At 47.1% G+C, this 18164-nt stretch overlaps 6 protein-coding genes across 6 annotated transcripts; 4 read left to right on the top strand and 2 right to left on the bottom strand.

Moving 5' to 3' along the window:
- Window positions 1–3971: 3971 nt before the first annotated feature.
- Window positions 3972–5672, bottom strand: M430DRAFT_111301 (hypothetical protein; the record flags this gene model as incomplete). Its single annotated transcript, XM_024861429.1, has 5 exons — window positions 3972–4233; window positions 4306–4682; window positions 4741–5126; window positions 5181–5397; window positions 5457–5672. 5 exons carry the CDS (start codon window positions 5670–5672, stop codon window positions 3972–3974), a joined length of 1458 nt encoding a protein of 485 aa, XP_024716526.1.
- A 1557-nt stretch (window positions 5673–7229) lies between these two features.
- Window positions 7230–8669, top strand: M430DRAFT_46132 (hypothetical protein; the record flags this gene model as incomplete). The annotated part of the gene is made up of 8 exons (XM_024867821.1): window positions 7230–7267; window positions 7352–7573; window positions 7643–7650; window positions 7708–7954; window positions 8052–8137; window positions 8198–8254; window positions 8306–8442; window positions 8507–8669. The coding sequence occupies 8 exons, from the start codon at window positions 7230–7232 to the stop codon at window positions 8567–8569; spliced, it is 858 nt and encodes a 285-aa protein (XP_024716525.1). The 3' UTR covers window positions 8570–8669.
- Window positions 8670–9849: 1180 nt separating this feature from the next.
- M430DRAFT_23486 (hypothetical protein) lies at window positions 9850–13042 on the bottom strand (the record flags this gene model as incomplete). Its single annotated transcript, XM_024864913.1, has 5 exons — window positions 9850–10680; window positions 10735–10823; window positions 10884–11024; window positions 11727–12691; window positions 12744–13042. The coding sequence occupies 5 exons, from the start codon at window positions 13040–13042 to the stop codon at window positions 9850–9852; spliced, it is 2325 nt and encodes a 774-aa protein (XP_024716524.1).
- Window positions 13043–14075: 1033 nt separating this feature from the next.
- M430DRAFT_70434 (hypothetical protein) lies at window positions 14076–15202 on the top strand (the record flags this gene model as incomplete). Its single annotated transcript, XM_024869491.1, has 4 exons — window positions 14076–14109; window positions 14189–14439; window positions 14494–14773; window positions 14830–15202. The coding sequence occupies 4 exons, from the start codon at window positions 14076–14078 to the stop codon at window positions 15084–15086; spliced, it is 822 nt and encodes a 273-aa protein (XP_024716523.1). The 3' UTR covers window positions 15087–15202.
- Window positions 15203–15226: 24 nt separating this feature from the next.
- On the top strand, window positions 15227–15996 carry M430DRAFT_46129 (hypothetical protein). Its single transcript, XM_024867820.1, has 2 exons — window positions 15227–15519; window positions 15596–15996. Exons 1-2 carry the CDS (start codon window positions 15277–15279, stop codon window positions 15941–15943), a joined length of 591 nt encoding a protein of 196 aa, XP_024716522.1. The 5' UTR covers window positions 15227–15276; the 3' UTR covers window positions 15944–15996.
- Window positions 15997–16582: 586 nt separating this feature from the next.
- On the top strand, window positions 16583–17577 carry M430DRAFT_54580 (hypothetical protein; the record flags this gene model as incomplete). Its single annotated transcript, XM_024868481.1, has 5 exons — window positions 16583–16625; window positions 16692–17175; window positions 17236–17286; window positions 17344–17443; window positions 17503–17577. The coding sequence occupies 5 exons, from the start codon at window positions 16583–16585 to the stop codon at window positions 17575–17577; spliced, it is 753 nt and encodes a 250-aa protein (XP_024716521.1).
- Window positions 17578–18164: the final 587 nt, after the last annotated feature.

The raw sequence follows: 18164 nt of genomic DNA, 5'->3' as shown, positions 1-18164 counted from the left end.
GCGGTTCTATAAGAACTAGGCCTAGTACAGCTACTACGTAAAAGCGGTGTACCCTTAGAGTAAAGAGGAGTACCCTTAACTTAATAATAAAAAGAGATGTATTAACTATAGTAGACTATACGTAGCGTAAGACTATTAGTGTCCTAAGGCCCTTAAGGTAAAGAAGCAGGTATATGCCGTATATTAATAGAGGCCTAGATAGTTTAAGGTGTCTAAGAGTAGCTTTACTAGCCGGGTACTTAGCGTTACGCTAGTATCCTTATAAGATAGCGACGATAGCTACTAGATTATAGTATATAAGAGACTATAGACAGGTAATAGTAAGAAGCCTATAGTAAAGACTCTAGCGAGGTAAGAGCGCCCTCTTATTAAGGCACTAGACACTATAACAGTCTAGAGCTATAATATTATAAAGATGTTAAGCTAGGGGGCTAACTAAGGGTCTAGCGACCCCTTTATAACATAAGAATCGTAGATCCTAGACTCTTAGTAATAAAATTAATAATAGTATACTAGAACACTATAAGAAGGAACGGCCTTACCTTAATAGTACTTTATAATAGCTATAAAGTCGACGTTATAGTAATTTAAGAGCTATAGTACAATACTTAGACAAAGACAGTCTACTACCTAGTATAAGTAAAGTACTAGTAAGTCTATAGGGGCGAAGGTAGAGTAGCTATCTATATCTACAAGTAGTACCTACCTCTTACCTAAGTAGTAAAGACAGGCGTTAACTAGTGTTACATTACTTTATAAGGAGTTACTATCTAGTTAATATACTCGCTAATTCCTAACTCCTTAGGCTAGGCTAGTCCTCTCTAGTAGCTCGCTAAAGAGGACCTAAAGGGGCTATAGATCGTTATAAGTAACATAAACCTTTATTACCTACTTTAAGATAGAGCTAGTAGGACTACCCTTAAATTAGAGACCCTTTTCTATCTAGCCTATAAGTAGTAGCTCTTACTACATACACCCTAAGGGGAGCTAATATAGTAGTAACATAACAAACAAGACTTAACGATTAACTATACGTAGGTTATAGTAACGCTCTAGTATACCTATTAAGGTAACCTAGGGTATAAGGGATCTGACTACTATACCTAGCTAATTAAGGTTATTACTTAAGTAGAGGATCGCTAAGAGAGAGCTATAAAGGTACTAGGATAGAGCTAGACCCTAATAGATAGAGAACTAGTAACGATTAAGGCTAGAAGGCTCTACCTCTTCTTAGAGCTACTAGACATACCTTATAAGGTCAACAAGGTAGTTAACTCGCTTACCTCTTAGCTTGTACGTATTATAGACATATCTACTCTAAGGAAGAAGGTTAACTAGGGACGTACTAAGCCCTAGTAGAACAGTAAGGTCCTTAAGGCCGTCTAGTAAGTACGGGTAGCGCGCTATTAATACGCTACCGCCCTAACTAAGCTCTACTAGCGCGACCTCTAGTAGGCTAGTACCTATTAACTCTGTATAATACAAGACGTAAGAACTAAGAGCTAGTATAGCGCCCTTACTACTACCTTAAAGGACTAATAGAAACTATAGAGTCTTAAGAGATAGGCTAGGCTCTATAGCTATATGCTCTTAGAACCGGCCTTACTCCTGCCTCTTTAGGGCGCTAACAAGAGGGCACTAGCTATAAGCTACTATAACAAAGTAATAGTATTAGGCTAATAGTTCTTTCTAGAATTAATAACTAATCTTAGTAACGTCGTTCTAAACCTTTAGGACAAGTAGTACTAATAGTTTACTATTAACGACGCTATAATAAAAGCAGATATTACTAACGTTCTCTAAAAGACAAGTACCTAAAAGACGCTAGGCCCTGACCTACTACCTACTAGCTTCCTTAAGGCATATAGGCGCCCTCTAGCTAAGCTCTTTATAGTAATAGTAACTATAAGCCTCTAGCTAGGGCACTTCCTTATATAGTTTAAAGTAGTAAAGGTAGTAGTACTACGTAAGCCTAGAAAGACCCTTAAGTAGTAACAAACTACTAGGGCCTATAGGCCGATATTACTCTTAAACGTAATAGGCAAAGTAATTAAGTTAGTAATTAGCTAGCGCTTTACTAAAGCTATAGAGTTGTAAGGGCTCTTCCTAGAAATGTAGATAGAGAACCGGCTATAGCGCTTAACAGACCTTATAGTTAAAATAGTAGTTAACGCTACGTATATAGCGTAGAGCTATAAGGCTGTAGCGTCCTTCTTTTAACTCGACATTAAAGGCGCCTTTAATATAGTAAACTATATACGCCTTCTCTATACTCTTTAGTACCTAAGGTTCCTTATATAGGCTGTACAGTAAGTGTATAGCTTTCTTACTAATCAGACGGCTAGTCTCTTCTTTAATAAGAAGGCGGCGCTACCTTAAGAAGTTACTATAAAGGTACTATAAGGTTCGCCCTTCTCTCTTATCCTCTTCTTCCTTTATACTACTAGCTTGTATACGCTACTATAAGGTTATATAGGCCTTATTATAGTAGGGTTTACTAACGACCTTAACCTCTTAGCTTTTAGTAAAGACACGACAAAGATACGCTAGTACCTTAAAGGGGTGTAGTAGACATGTAGCTAGTAGTTGTGTATAAAGAGGATAGAGTTTGCCCTAGAAAAGAGTAAGCTCCTTTACCTTACTTACGCTTACGCTATACTAACGACGCCTGTCTACCTTAACGGCTAGGTTATACCCTTAGTCTAAGAGGCGCGCTTTCTAAGAGTTTAGTTAGACTAGAAGCTTAGATAAAAGGGCTACCTTAACGCTATTAAACAAAAGTTTACTACCTAGTAGTTTACACTTATAAGGCTTACTACGTCTACATAAGGATGTAGCCTACTACGCGTAAGAGAGATCTATATAAAGGTAATCTAGAGTACTATAGTATATAGCGTAAGGGTCTAGTACCGCCCCTCTAGGTAGTAAGCTAAGGGGATTACAAAAGACCTCGCTATAAAGTAGTTATAGTACCTTTACGTTATTGTAAGGGCGTACTAGGCGACGCCTGTCTAGCTCCTTAAGTCCGAAATAGCTACGCCCTTACTTAACCTCTACCTTAACAAGTAGGTAGTAGACTTTAAACAACGTCTTAAACGTATAAGTAAGAGAGAACTTATATAGTCTATCTATAATAAGGTAGTAGCCTGTCTTTAATAACGCTAGAGACACTACTATAGCGCTACTATAGCGCTACTTTGTACGTTACTTAAGTATAGGGCAGGCTAAGCCGTATAGGTAAAGGACTAGTACAAGGACTCCTCCTTAAAGGAGACTCTATAAGAGAACTAGAAGGCACGATAGTCTTAACATAACAGCTTACTAGTATATATACTAGTAAAGTTAGACTTTAGGCTTTCTTTTTTAAGCGTAGAGTACTAGAGGTAGTAACCCTCTAGTACCCTTATAGTAAGGCCCTAGAGACAGCAGCTTACCTAGTCCTTAACTACTAGTAGCTAGATTAATAGTAGTAGGCCTTACGGCAAGCGCTCTACCTAAGAGCGCTATAGACGTTCTATGACTTTATAGTAGTAATAAAGAAAGGTAAGAGCGCTCGTGTACTAATCTGTTAGCTACTGTCTACTAGCTAATTCTTATAGTTCTGTCTAGCTAAGCGCTACCTAGTAGAGGAGTTATAAGAGAGAGAGTAGCCCTAGCTAGTAGCCGGCGCCTTGCTAGCGCCTTACTAGCGTCCTGTTAGTATGTTTAGTATTACTAGGCTAGAAGGTTAAGTTCTAGTAGGGTAGCGATAAGGACCTGGCGCCCTAGCGGCGCCGTAATAGTGTAAACACAAGTAGTAGTACGTAGGTTTTTACCCGGCTTTAGCACGGTTTTACCACGTGATTTATGTAGTATAGAGGTTCTGTATGCAGTAGGCATAGGCAGTAAGAACAATAATATAATAATTCTAAAATATAAAAGAAGAGAACTGAGAGCTATTAATGCCCTGTTGTGGTGTTGTACCCCCCTTCTTACGGGTACGACGTAGGAAGAGCATGATAGAAGCTGAAGATGTTGTCGGGATCATACTGAGCCTTGAGCCGAGCCAGCCTCGGCAGCTTCTCCTTGCCGTAGATCTGCTCAAGCGTCTCGTCTCCCCACGCATAGTTCTGGTAAACAGCCAGATCGTCGTAGCCGGAGGTGGCAGCCAGGTCACTGCGGAGTCCTACGGCAAACTTGTCGGCTGGTCCCTGAACGGGGTCACCGACGTTGTTCCATCTCATTTGGATCATGCTGTTGAAGAAACCCACATTAGTCTTTCTGCAGTGGAATCTGCTTCCGTGTTTAGAAAGGGGCAACACTTACATATAGGAAGTCGTATCTCGCCAGGGGTAGGCCGTTGCGTTATCCGGAACAGCCACCGTAGCTTGAATCGGCCAAGTCTCAATAGTAATGTCCGAGATTTGCGCAGATGGATTCTCCTCCCAAAACTGAGCCATCTTCCCGAAGGTGGCAGTCAAGGTAGGGGCATCAAATGTCCGCAAATTGACAGGGTAGATGTCGTAGATCTGGTTGTTCTCACACACGGGACCATCGAGGAGGAAGGTCGTCTGTGTGCTTATTTCACTCCACGGAATCTCCTTAATGAGCGAGTATGATGGACCCAGCTCGAGAATAGGAGCCATAGCCTTAACAGCCTCGTCTTTAGGTCCCGCATACACAAGGCTAAGCATAAGTTGTGGCTATATAGTCAGATCAGTAAGAAGGTCATCTTGTGTCTAAGTGGGACCTTATACTTACCTGCTCCAGAGTCGAATTGTAGTTGATGATAGTCTCCACTGTAAGCTCGGCTGGCAATGGGTGCATTTTCTCCACCGTCTCGAAGTAAGAGACGTTCTTCTCAGGGGTGAGCAAAATGTCGGCACTTGTCCAGACACCACCATTACGTAGCGGATGAAGCCCGTAAGTGGCCGATACGACAATACCAAAGTTCTGACCGGCGCCCCGAATGCCCCAAAACAAGTCTGAGTTGGTTGTCTCTGATGCCTCAATTATCTGACCATCGGCTGTCACGAGACGCACCGAGATCAGAGCATCGATGATCATCCCGTGAATGCCTTGGGAGCGTCCAATGCCGCCACCCAGAGTGGCGCTCATCATACCAACACAGCTGCAAGTTCCAGTCTCTGCATGAAGTGAGTCAAGTACACCTTCGAACTAGGTAGTCTTCAGATGCTCACGGATCTCAAAGCCAGCCTCATATACTGGTCCGAAGATGTCTCGGAAATGCACACCGGGTCCAATGGTAAGTTGAGCCGCATCCTTATCGATTTGCACAGAGTTCAGTTTGGATAAATCGATAGCAAGACCGCCTTGAAGTTGTCCCAGTGTCGTCGAATACCCATGTCGCGCCCCCGTCGCTAAGAAAGGGATCTTGCTTTGCTTTGCCAACTTGACCTACTTATTGTCAGTAAACTTATCTTAGGCTGGGCTGAAGCAAGAGAAGGTATTTCTACAGCTTGAACTACGTCCTCCTCTGTACCTGGAGACAGGGCCGCCTCGTAAGTAGGTGGATCATAGATGGTCCATCGCTCCGTAGCGTTAAAGAAGGCCGTGGTGTTGGGGAGAGAGAGTGTGGTCTCCGAAGACCAATGAATACTAGAGTTACTCAAGGTAGCCGCTAAAGCAGACAGTCTGGGGTACAAGGCTACGGCAACAGCGCTTTCGATCATCCAAGGGCTGGCAAGGAGAAGGATCTGTGCATAATGCATTGTGTAGAACTCTGAGTAACTGTGATGACGATCCGTATATCCAAGACAAGCAAAAGCCACGCCATTTTATATGTGTTTATACCGGAACCTCCGGTGCACATACCTGTCAACGGGCTGCCCAGCATCACCATGTTCGCTCTCAGCTTCGCTGACAATGTTGCTCGGTGAGCCTTAGTGCCGTGAACAGGCGTAGAGAGTCAAGGCGTTTCGATAGTGCTGAGCGGCGCTTTGAAGGATCACAGAGTCCCTCGGGGGAGCTGAGGCTGGCGCAAGCCCTTTGGAGTCCAGAAGAGTGGCCTGGGCACCCGTATCCCTTCGTCTGGCAGGCCAGAACTAGCGTATCCTGGGTCCCTAGACGTAAGCAAAACTTATCCAGATCTGGAAGTACTCTTTCTATGTCTATACCCTCATAGGAAAAGCAGCAGAGGATAAGCCGTCCTCCCTGATATCGCGGCGTAGGCCATTACCAGAACGTGTAGACGAGATCTAGATACCTATTATCCATTAGAACATGTCCCTTTCGTAGCTTCAACTATGGCACACTTACGCGACCTTTCGGCCTAGAGGCAGGACTTGCTTGAGATCCTGCGTGGAGATGTGTTGCTACCGGATTACCCGGGTATATACGTACAGAAAGTCCAAGTTTTACTCGGTAGAGGTCGCTATCGGTCTAATCTTATCTAAGGCTAGGGCTCATGTAGCCGCGCATTCCACGTGCTAGTCCTCAGGACCCGTTGATTACCCGATATCACTCGCGTACACCAGTCGTCCTGAACGCCACCTTTCTACTGTACCTGGACTCAACAGGCGGGACTTGAGCCGGAGCCATCCGGCTCCTGCTGATGTGAGAATAGGACTACGACGTAGCCAATCACTACGCGTTTGCATGCAGATAACGTGTACGCTGGATTTGGACATATTACCCAAATTGCTTCTTCAGATAGCGGACGATGCATGGGACTGCATCAAACGTATAGGTGGTCCGACAGGTCATACTTTCGTCCAAGCTTACATGTAAGCAACGACAACGCCCTGATAAGCAGAAATTAATCTTACATACCTAGATAGCACATAAGATTGCCATTCTTGGATTAGACTACCGTTTCATATTCATCACAAAGTGTGAGGCTATAATTTCAATCCCCCACCGCTACGTACACTCCCCTGAACATCGGAGCGTTTCTTTCCACTGTGTACTCTCGGATTCAAGGGAAAGGTATGTAAGACTTGGACCGTTAATCTGCATGTCAAGGTATGTAAGCCTTACATTGCTGCACTTTCATGGGTCAAAGACTATTGCGATATCGTCGAAGGCCATTAAGAAAGATCCGTCACCTGATGAGCATGTGTGCTGTACGTCAAAAAGTACGGCGAAGGAGACAGAAGGCCAAGTTAGACATTGCTTACTGACATTAGTTTTGAACTGAGAAGTTGATCGTGTATTGTAAGTAGCAGTGTCTGTAAACTTTCATTCTCGAAGACTTCGGGTCGAATTTAGGTGCAATACGCCATCAAACAATGACTAGTCCACGTACGAGATTCGTTCTGATCACCGGGTGAGTGTCATTCTATGTCCAATCCCATGCTTCATCCACTTGCAATATAGAACGATATCAGTGCTCCCTCCTGACTGCCTACAGGTGCGGCGAAGGTGGCATAGGTCATGCTCTTACGAAGCACTTTGTCGCATCAGGTTTGAGCGTTATTGCGACGCTGCTACCACACGAAGGACGAAAGCATCTGGATCATCCTCAAATCCATGTATTGGATCTTAACGTAACCAAAGAGGAGGAGATGTTGCCGTTCAAGAAACAGGTCGAGGCCATCACAGCCGGCAAGCTCGATGTGTTAGTCAACAATGCGTAAGTAGTCCTCAGCCGCAAGTTCAATACAAGAAACACCCAGAACTGATACTATTGAGCCTCATACAGTGGAATCTGTACGTACCTTACCTGCCCTTCTATTCTGCTTGACTAAGCTCATGTCTCCCTGATAGGCTATACCATGACAGCGGCCGACACGGACGTCCGGCAGGTGGAAAAGATGTTCGCCGTCAATGTGTTTGGGCCAATGCGCATGGTACATCACTTCCACAAGATGCTCGTCCGCGCCCGCGGTACCGTGGTCAACATTGGGTCGATTGGGGGCGTATGTCCGTATGTCTTCGGGGCGTCATACAACGCGACCAAAGCAGCGCTCGTCCACTACGGTAATACTTTGCGCGTCGAAATGAAGCCTTTCGGGTGAGTAGACTCATATGCATCATGTCTCGGTACATGAGTATCACGAAAGAAAGGAACAAAATAGCTAATTAGAACGGGTGGTACTATGAACCTACAGAGTAAAGGTAATAAACGTTATCTCAGGAGAGGTGTCTACCAATATCCTCAAGAGTGATGTACGTGACAGTCGCGCACTACCAGAGGGTAAATGGTTCCATTATGGTCGCAGATTCTGATTCTGTACGCTCTGACAATCTCTTACAGACTCGATTTACGCACCTTTGGCCGGGGTATTCAAAGCTCACATCAACAGAAGTCCTGGTAAGTAGTTCCTCCCAGAACAAAGACTCTATTGGGACTGAGCCATATCAGACGCTATGACTCCGGACGAATACGCCAAGGGCGTCGTGGCTACGGTCCTGAAGCAATCACCCCCTGTCTGGTTCTGGTATGGGAACTCGACACTGCTGGTGAGAACGTTGGATACATTTCTGCCACGCACAATTTGGGTAAGTTGATCATCCGTACATTTCAACATCCGAAACGTTTACTGATTGTTGGCTCGACTTGAAGGACTGGCTCTTCTATAGGTGGTTTAATCTGAAGACGCTCGAAGGTACCTTTACGGAAAGCTGAAGACATGGCACAATTGTGCTTGGTGATATAAACTAGCTCACATAAGTCAATGACCTCAATGACCAAGAATGATGTATATGTTTAAATGATATTGTGTCGCTATGCATGACAGTGCTTCCGCACAAGCTTGATAACTCAGGTCCTGTGATGAGTAGGCATCTTAGAAATACGATATGTACAGAATGTCGGGGTTCAAAATTAGCAGGTCTAATATAGAAGCCTATGACATGTTGAGATGAATGTCTCGGTCTAAGTAATACATCTATAATTCTGTCTATAAACAGAAGCAAGAACAGATTACTATGATATTTCAAAAAAAGGGGATATAGCGCCTGCTCTCAGCCGTGTGTCGTTAATATTCTACCGAAGACTTTTGTACGATCGGATCGTAGGAGCAGAACACGTTAGTCATGTCGTACTTTGAATTCATACCGCGTAGTCTATTGAGTCTCTATGCATCATAGCCGTATATATACTCCAACGACTCGTCGCTGAATGCATAGTTAAGTCTTGAGACAGAAGAACTTCTGAAGAAGTATATTATTTACGAAGCAAGAAAAGTCAAGAAATTAGAATCCAGCTGGGCTGTGCTAAGGTAGCGTTGATAGTCTTTCTCTCGCCGTAGTTGCCTCCTCAGTGAAACATATTCCTGACGGCTGAAAATGTATTGGGGTATTGGTTTCACGGTTTGATAACGAGGGAAGAGTGCTATAGGGGTACAATTAACTAGCGCCACTAAGCTGCACTAAAAAGGTGCTATCTCGGCCCGTCCCGTGGATGGCGTAATTAGTAATCCCTTACGTAGGGCTGATAGGGCCAATTCGGGTGCCTGTGCGCGTGGTATGGCGTGAAGAGGATCGTAGGATCTGTAAGTCTGACGAGTGTTTTCGCTAGTAAAGGTCTAGAAGAAATCTGCCTTAGGTATGATAAACTAACGTAGGACTGTGATGGGGAAATCACTGAATAGCAAAGACCTTACAACGATCTTTATAACGTAAGAGGAGAGAAAAGATATGCAACTGGCACATGTCCATCAATCACTATTTCTCTGGGAGTTCGACATAAGGGCGTGGCTCTCAATCATTCAAAGATTACCTGCCGTGGCCTGCATCAGTACAGCTCAATATGCTTCAGCATTGATTGGGTCTCCCCGCACGTCTAGATGCATAGAAGTTTAGGATAGAAAACTGAGTTGAAATTGAAGTCATCTACTTGGTCTATGGAAGTGATGACACAAGTAGTATCAAAGCCTAATCGAGCAATGGAGCTCCCGCTGGCCATTACTGGTTCAGGTGGGCCTGGAACATCTCAGGGTACCGAGCGCCTGAGACCGTCGCTTTGCTAAGAGCATCCTCCAGCTCCGCGGACTCAGCTTCGGTAAGCTCAATGCTCTTCGTGTTCTCCAGGACGCGTGGCACCTTAGTAGATCCGGGAATAGGTAGCACACCTTGCTGCTGTACCCAAGCAATGGCGACTTGGGCGCTGGTGGTGCCCTTCTTCTTGGCGACCTGCTCCACAGCCTCAGCCAACTTAACGTTCTTCTCGAAGTTGCCGGGCTGAAAGCGCGGGTAGTAGTGGCGGAAGTCGTCCTTAGGGATGTCATCGAGAGTCTTGAACTGGCCGGTCAGCCAGCCGCGATCCAGCGGACTGTAGCCAACGATCGGGATGTTGAGTTCGCGACATGTGTCGACGATGCCGCCCTTATCCAATGCGTGTCGTGAGAACAGACTAAGCTCGACCTCAACGGCAGCTGGGGGGTACACGGCGTTGGCACGACGGATTGTCTGAGCGTTTACCTCACTGAGGCCGTAGGATCCGATCTTGCCCTCCTTGACCAGTTCTACGAGCGCCTCGACGCTAGTCTCAACGGGCACTTTGGGATCGATACGCGCGGGCTCGAAGAGATCGATGGACTTGACACCATCGAGTACAGCCAGACACTCGTCTACGGAGGCCCGGATCTGTTCTGGACTGGCCTGTGGCGTCTGGGTGGCGCCATCGTAGGACCCCTTGACGCTGAGCACGACGCGAGAGGCATCCTCCGGGTACTTGGTAAAGTAGTACTTAAGGAGTTGGAGAGAGTTGGCGTGTGGAGGACCGTAGAATGTTCCCTGTCGAGGGTGTCAGCATATGATGTTCGGCTATATCTCTTGCGCCTTGCTTACAGCATTCCAGAATGTAGCACCATTTTCCAGGGCTGCCTTCATTGGCTTGATCGCCTCGTCGTAGGGAATGCCGCCGAAAAGGGTGAGGGCTGGTGCAAGCGATTTGTTAGCAAGTTAGAGCTATTCTTGAGGCTTTCTTGTCGGCTTACTCATGAGGCCATAGCCTACGGGGCCCACAGGCTTCCCAGCGATAGTCTTAGGGGGGGTCAAGCGAGACATTGTGGAAGGCGGTTGGGTAACTTGGGTTTCTGTCTTGGCGGGGGTTTTGATTGATTTCGATTCTTGGAAGACTGTGTTGGTGGTTTGGTTGCTTGAAAACAACTATCGTCCTTGGGAAATAGCATTGTTTTTTATGCTAAGTCACTACCCACGGTACCTAGGTACCTTACCTCACGTTTAGGCAGGTACTACGACGACGACTTCTTCGCTTGTCCGCTTGTCCGCTACCTTACGCTAACGCTAAGTCCGCCGCGCTAAGGCCGTTAAGCTAAATCCGCTTCGCTAAGTCCACGCTACAGGTAACCTTATTACGACGTGCGAGACTGTGTAACCTTACTATTACGACGCCTCTGTCTCCTTGCTTAACTCCACGCGCCCCGATAGCCTATCGCATTGCGGCGGCTGAACATAGAGAACATTGGCGGCGTGCGAGGGCTGCAGTAAGCTGACTTGTTCGATAGGGTGTCGGACATTCATTACAGTAGCCGCTCGCAAAATGCTTGGCCACAGGCTGCAGCTCTGCGCGCGGTCTTCCAGTACTGTAGGTAAGTACAGTATCCCAGGAATGCTGCGTCGGACGTCATCATGTTGCCTTTTGGATTTACCCTAAGCCATCCAATGCATCAGATAGAACATGAGGGAACGGTGTTTTGCATTCCTATTTCGAATTGCTCATTGCTCTATCTAACTTGGAAATTCTGGTGTGCGGCAGGCCTACCTACTACCTTGCTTGGCAATTGGCCGGCGTAACCAAGCGATCGACCCTTGCTCACCAACAAAGGGAACGTACGACAAGATGTTCCCATGTCTGATCAAGAGCAAAGAGGGAATGATGCCCTTCATGAAATTCTCCATATCAACCCACGGCAAGACGTATCTGTCCCATAACCAGGATAACCACGAATCTCGTGTCACTTGGCGAATCATGGAGTAACCACCATCCCATACCGGCTTGACTTCGCCCTGCCGCTCTTGCTGGTAGTGAGAGAAGATCTTGTCGATTTCATCTACTGAGGGATTCTGACCTCTGGACGCAACTAGACCCTGCAGCAAATTGGCCAGCACCGCCGCAGAATGCAGGCCGCAGGTCATTCCCAGACCATTGACACTGGTGCTTTTATGCACGGCATCGCCTACTAGAACAATGCGATTGTGATGCCAGAGGCTCATGAAGCCTTCTTCTTGGTTCAGCATTCGTGCTTTGTCCTTGTCTGCTCTTGCCCATACATCTTTGAATGTGACTCCAGGACATATGGCAACATCAGCAATGGACGCGGCATAATCCTCCATCTCTTGTCTTGAGTATCTCTTGCGTCCTGTCAGGGTCGCTGGAAGTGGCTTCAGAGTCACGAACCGCAGTCTCTCTGGAGTCCCCAAACATTGGACTACGGCCCCTGCGCCTCGAGACTCGAAGAATACTGCGGGCTCAATGGGCAGGTCTGAGATGTCTGCCCAGCCAAAGATGCCATAAAAATTTGACGCCATGTGCTCAGGGGACAACTCCCCTGCTAGATTGTACATGACCTTGCGGACCTTGCTATGGACCCCGTCGGCGCCGATTACGATGGAGCCGTTTACAATGTTGCCATTGAGCAGATGGACACGAACGCCTTCGGCAGATGTCTCGATGTCCACAACCTCAGCGCTGGTAGTGATATTCGTGTCTCTATATTTCAGATTGAAATACAAAACTTTGATTAATTCACTTCGCGGCATGGGAAGGAAAGGATAACCGTGACTAATTCAAGTCTCAGCGTTAGAACCATCTCCGAGGAGCATTCTGTACTCACTGTGGTTTCACGTAGTCCCAGAATTGGTTGGTGGAAGTAACTTGTCCATCATGCCCATAAACGCGTTTCTTGTAAAGCATGGGGATGGCGGAATCTTTTGCAGCCTGGTAGAGGCCAAGTTGGTCAAGAAGCCGTACGGTATGAGGCCAGGTAAAGAGAAGTTGCCCGGAGAGGTTGAGCACAGTTGACTGCTGCTCCAAGACCACATAGTCAATATTCGCCCTCTCCATGGCATGAGCCAAATACAGCCCAACTGGGCCTGCACCGACAATAACGACGCGAAAATTTCTATCGCTCATCGTGGTAGTAAATTGAAATGACTTATTCGCAATCCATGATTCCTCAGGATTGACCTCAGCTATAACTTGGCTCAGCTCGTTCTATCACTTTGTCCTGGGCACGGCCTTGCCGTCTAGGACGATTGAACCTTATTTTTTCCATGGAGCCATCGTCTTGTCACGCTTACTGACAGTCTGACACTCGCATTAGCGTTTGGCATTCCCGGTTTGTGGCGGCAATAGCTTCTCCTTTCCGGCCAGGTGTGGACGTAAAACTTCCCCCTGGATACCCCCATCACCGATGCTGCCACCTACTCCTATATCGGGATAAGTCCAAGATACCATAATGGCGCCATTATTGATGTCTCCTTACCTGAGGCTCTTGTATAGACCGGCTGATTGCTGGGAATAAAAGCAATGCTGCATGTTCTTGATGCACTGCTTACTACCTACTTCTACTATGCATGTCAGAGTAGCATCGATAAGGTCTAGGGTCTATGTCTTATAATGGCCCTACCTAAATCTCCGCCAGACTTAGCTAAATCTGTGCCCTATTTCTAATCTAGAATTTGCCAAATAGACAATTCTGAGTGTAGGTACCTAGACTAGGTACTACCTATAGTAACGCGGGGTATTATAGGTGTACGCTGTAAATCTATCGCTTATTCTCGGTTAGGAATAGGGGGGATTTAGCTAAGTCTGGCGGAGATTTAGGTAGTGCCCTTATAATTAGGAGTACCAAGTAAGCATGCATGTCTTCGATCTCATAATCACGTTGAAGTTATGAAAATTTGGTTTTATTTGATGGTTTACGAAGGCCGTACTGATAGGACTCGGCAGATACAAACACCCTAACACTAACATATAAGCACTTATGTACTACTATCGATATCCTGGGAATCGGCTATCATCCTCCCGCGTTTCGACCTACTTAAATCGTCAATATCGTTGCTGCCAGAAGCATGTAACTTAGCTGTCTGGCTTGGTCGTTTACGAGTTTCCGTGCCAGGAGTATCCACCCAACCCTCATAGTAGACCGACCCATCCAGACACCATGGATCTCAGCGGAGCAGCGCTTGTGACTGGAGGTACCCCCACCCACTTCGGAGCCCGAGCCGTCTCAGGAGTCCCAACAAGGGCATCTATCAGAAGGCTGACATGGTTTAGGCGGCAGTGGAATTGGAAGGGCTTGCGCGGTGTCCTTTGCAAGACTCGGAGTCCGAGGCCTTGTTGTCGCCGATATCGACTTGGACGCAGCTAAGGCAACTGTAGTTGAGTGTCAAAGCGTAGCCTTGAACCAGAACTTGCGTTTAGAGGCAATAGGCATTGATGTTAGCTTGGAAGACTCCGTCAACGGGGTTGTCAGGCAAGTAGCTGACACTCTGGGTCGAATCGACTACTGCGTTCACGCGGCAGGTGTAAGAGCCCAACACAACCACCACAGTCTTTCTCGCATTACTGACAGTTTGAAGGTTGGAGTCAAAGTGGCTAGTCCGGTAGCGGAGGCAGATACCATGGAATTTGACCGCATGTTGAAAGTCAACGTAACCGGAACCTTCCTGGTTACACGCGCCATTTCGGCCGTTATGAAATCTCAGGAACCGACCGCTCTGAAGCCGGGTTCACCAGAACGCGGGACTACTCGAGGAAGCATTGTTATCATTGGATCGGCATCGGCCTTCGTCGCCACACCCGGCATGATCCAATACACGACGGCCAAGCATGCCGCGCTAGGAATTACCAAGAATGCAGGTGAGTGATTAGAGCAGCGGTCTGCATGGTGGCTGGGCTGACATGGTAATCTGTAGCTCTCGACAATGCACCCCACAGAATTCGGGTGAATAGCGTGTGTCCATCGTGGGTCGACACACCCATGGTGCGCAAGGCCATGGAAGATGTACCCGGCCTAGCAGGAATGATAAAGGCTGCAGTTCCCATTGGACGGATCGCACTCGTGGATGAAGTAGCGGACGCTGTCATGTTCTTCTGTAGTTCTATGTCTAGCTACTCCACGGGATGCAATATGATCCTAGATGGGGGAACAACATTGTCAGCAGGCAGATAGGGTTGTTGTAGACACCCCGGGGTGGGCCGATAACCACTCGCTTGTTGAATAGGGGGGCTGAGAGACTACATGCAGCAGTAAAAATGGAGATATAAGTATTGGAGTGAAATAAAAGGATCACAGAGCTCCTACACAGCTCATTTATGATAGCTTCTTTGCATCCTACAAGAGCATTTCGACCTAGTTCAAGATGACCCAAGATCCAAAAGGTTACTACACTGAAAGCTTCCCTGCCCCTGGCCTTCGGCAAATCTTTCGACACATCACGGGCCAAAACGAACAGGGCCAGTCTGTATTCTTGCACTCCGATCATGGCGACCACTATCGGCTGATGGTTGAGAAACAAGCGGTCGCCAATATCTTGTACTCTACCAGGGAGACGCCCGTTGATCTCAATGACAACGTCGACGTCAAAAAGGCTAAAGCCGAGGAGGTCCGTTAAGTCTGACATCAGCCTGTGATTGCGGGTCGGGTTGTTCCCCGAGCTGACCAGAGCATTGTATATGCAGCCTCCGTTTCATATTGAGAATGGATCCATCGTACGCATGATCGACTTTGGTCCGGGCGTCTCATCGCCAGTGCACCGGGCCCTGACGATAGACTACGGTATTGTGGTGGAGGGCGTCTTCGAGCTGTGGCTCGACTCGGGCGAGAAGCGCATCATGCGCCAAGGCGACGTGTGCGTCCAGCGTGCGACAAACCACAAATGGACGAACATCACGGGCAACGGCACCCTGCCCGGCAGAATGATGTGGGTTCTGTTGGACTGTAAGACCGTATATGCCGCTGACGGCAAGAAGGTCGAGAGCGATCTTGGAGATCTGAAGAAGGAATATGTAGGACGTGGTACATATTAGAACATACTGTTATTGGCTATACAGTAGTGCAATATACGTTGATGTTACCAACCACCTTGTCCCGCAGAGTATTATTACCTTAAGTTGCTAATGCCAAGCTGCTGGAAGTGAAAATAAGCATGCAGCTAAGTAAGAGCGGGAAAGTCGTGCTTCTTCTGTTAACCGTGTAATCGTTACACGGATTACTTCAAAGGTACGGGCCGACGCATGTAAGATCTGCCAAATTCTTACACTGCATGTAGGCTGTCTAAACCCTGACTTTAGATAAGGTACTCTCCCCCACTTGAAAACGCTTTTCAAATTAGGGGCGCTAACACTTATTCCGGGAGAGTAGCATTTCGGACGTTATAATCGGCTGCAATGAAGTCTGCAATGCAAAGTGTTGCAACAGTCACAGTCTCACGTCATCTTCCCAATTGGCCGTCTGGACCTAAATGGTGGACTGAGGGGAAAGATGAAGCGCTTGTATGTTTCTTTGCCAGCCTCACTTATACTACGGATCAATTAAGAAAGCCGTTTACGTTTGACGCTTCTCTAGACATCAAGACCTGCGACGCATCTATGTGTTTAGGTTGTATCGTCGCTGAAGACAATATTGTGTTACTTCCACTTCTTTCAAAAATTTAGTAGAAGCACAACATGGCAAGTCCAGTAGTGGTTTTCATCACCGGTGTAAGCAAAGGTTGGTTAAAGGCTGCGCCATGAACGGGCGAACGAATTGCAATTACTGACCAAGTATATTATCCAGGAATCGGAGCGAGTCTAGCTCGCATCTATCTCAATCGACCGAACCACACCGTGATTGGGAGCATCCGCGACGACACCACAGCTGAAGTCGCCGAGCTCAAGTCATTCCCCACGGCGAATGGCACCAAGCTCCTCCTTGTCCACATCGACAGCGGGTCTCTCGACGATCCCAAGAAAGCACTGACCAAGATCCAACAAGCCGGCATCGACCATATCGATGTGGTGATCGCAAACGCGGGCGGCTACCCAACCCCGGTGGCCCTCGATAGCGTCGAGCGTAGGGACCTGATGATCTGTTTCGAGGTCAATGCCGCGGCGCCGTTGCTGCTATTTCAGACCTTCAAGCCCCTACTCCAGAAGGCGCGCGAGCCAAAGTGGATTGCTATCTCTACGACCGCCGGTTCTGTTGGCTACATTGGTGTTATTGGGTCGCATATTCTCCCGGCCTACGGAGCCTCCAAGGCTGCATTGAACTGGCTTACACAGTAGGTGGAGGGAAAGAGACGGATTCCACGGGAAAATGTAAAGCTAATTTTGGCACGCAGGTCAATCCACTTCACCAACGAATGGCTCACGGTCGTTGCCGTGCATCCTGGGTGAGTCTTCTGGACAGAGCACAGTAGCCAGGAAATTGCCAATTGACTCGCTCTCAGTCTTGTCCAAACCAATCCAGGTAACTGGGTTGCCCGCAAGGTGGGCCTTGAACAGGCCCCGACAACTATTGAAGAGAGTTCGTCCAGCATTGTCAAGGTGGTGAGTCTTAAAGCGCTTTGTCTTGAGATATTCTCCCATGCTTACATCTCTATTCCTAGGTCGACGGTGCTACGCGCAAGGATACCTCTGGGAAGTTTATCGACGCCTTGGAGGGAACAGAACTACTTTGGTAAAGCATAGTTAGTCATTCAGTGGCTAAAATAACCAGAACCAGAAGTTTATTGGTCATTATCGAATATATGCACGACGCTCTTATGCTTAGGGGTGCTGTTCTGATCTCCTACATCGAACGTCGTTACAGGCTTAGATTGATCTCTTTAATCACTATGGGAGCTAATGACTCCAATTCTCATTGTGACTTGTAAGCGTCCAAACTCATGGCTCCAAGAGAGCCAAGCAGTGAATGGCCATTATAGGAACGTAATCTGCATAATTCATTGGTCGCCTCTTCGTTCAAGTAAACATCCTGTCATCAGGCCTTTTAGTATCTTCCGGAGGGTTACATCCAATACCACGCTGACGTGCCGAGGTTAAGACTTGGTTGGCTTACGCATAGAATTGAATTGAAGTGGTTCACATGCAGTGTCCCACCGCAGTAGAATTGACTAGGGTTCTACCTAAATCTACGCCAGACTTGGCTGGTTCTACGCCGCAGTCCCATGAAGTTGGCTTGCGTTACTATACATATCACTATAGCGAAGCGAGTGTTATACGTGTACGCTGTAAACCTGTATTTAGAATTGCGGCGTAGAACGCTCAC

Source organism: Amorphotheca resinae (genome assembly GCF_003019875.1).
Source record: "Amorphotheca resinae ATCC 22711 unplaced genomic scaffold M430scaffold_15, whole genome shotgun sequence".
In the NCBI taxonomy this organism is placed as follows: domain Eukaryota; kingdom Fungi; phylum Ascomycota; class Leotiomycetes; order Helotiales; family Amorphothecaceae; genus Amorphotheca; species Amorphotheca resinae.
This window is presented reverse-complemented; position numbering and strand designations above follow the sequence as displayed.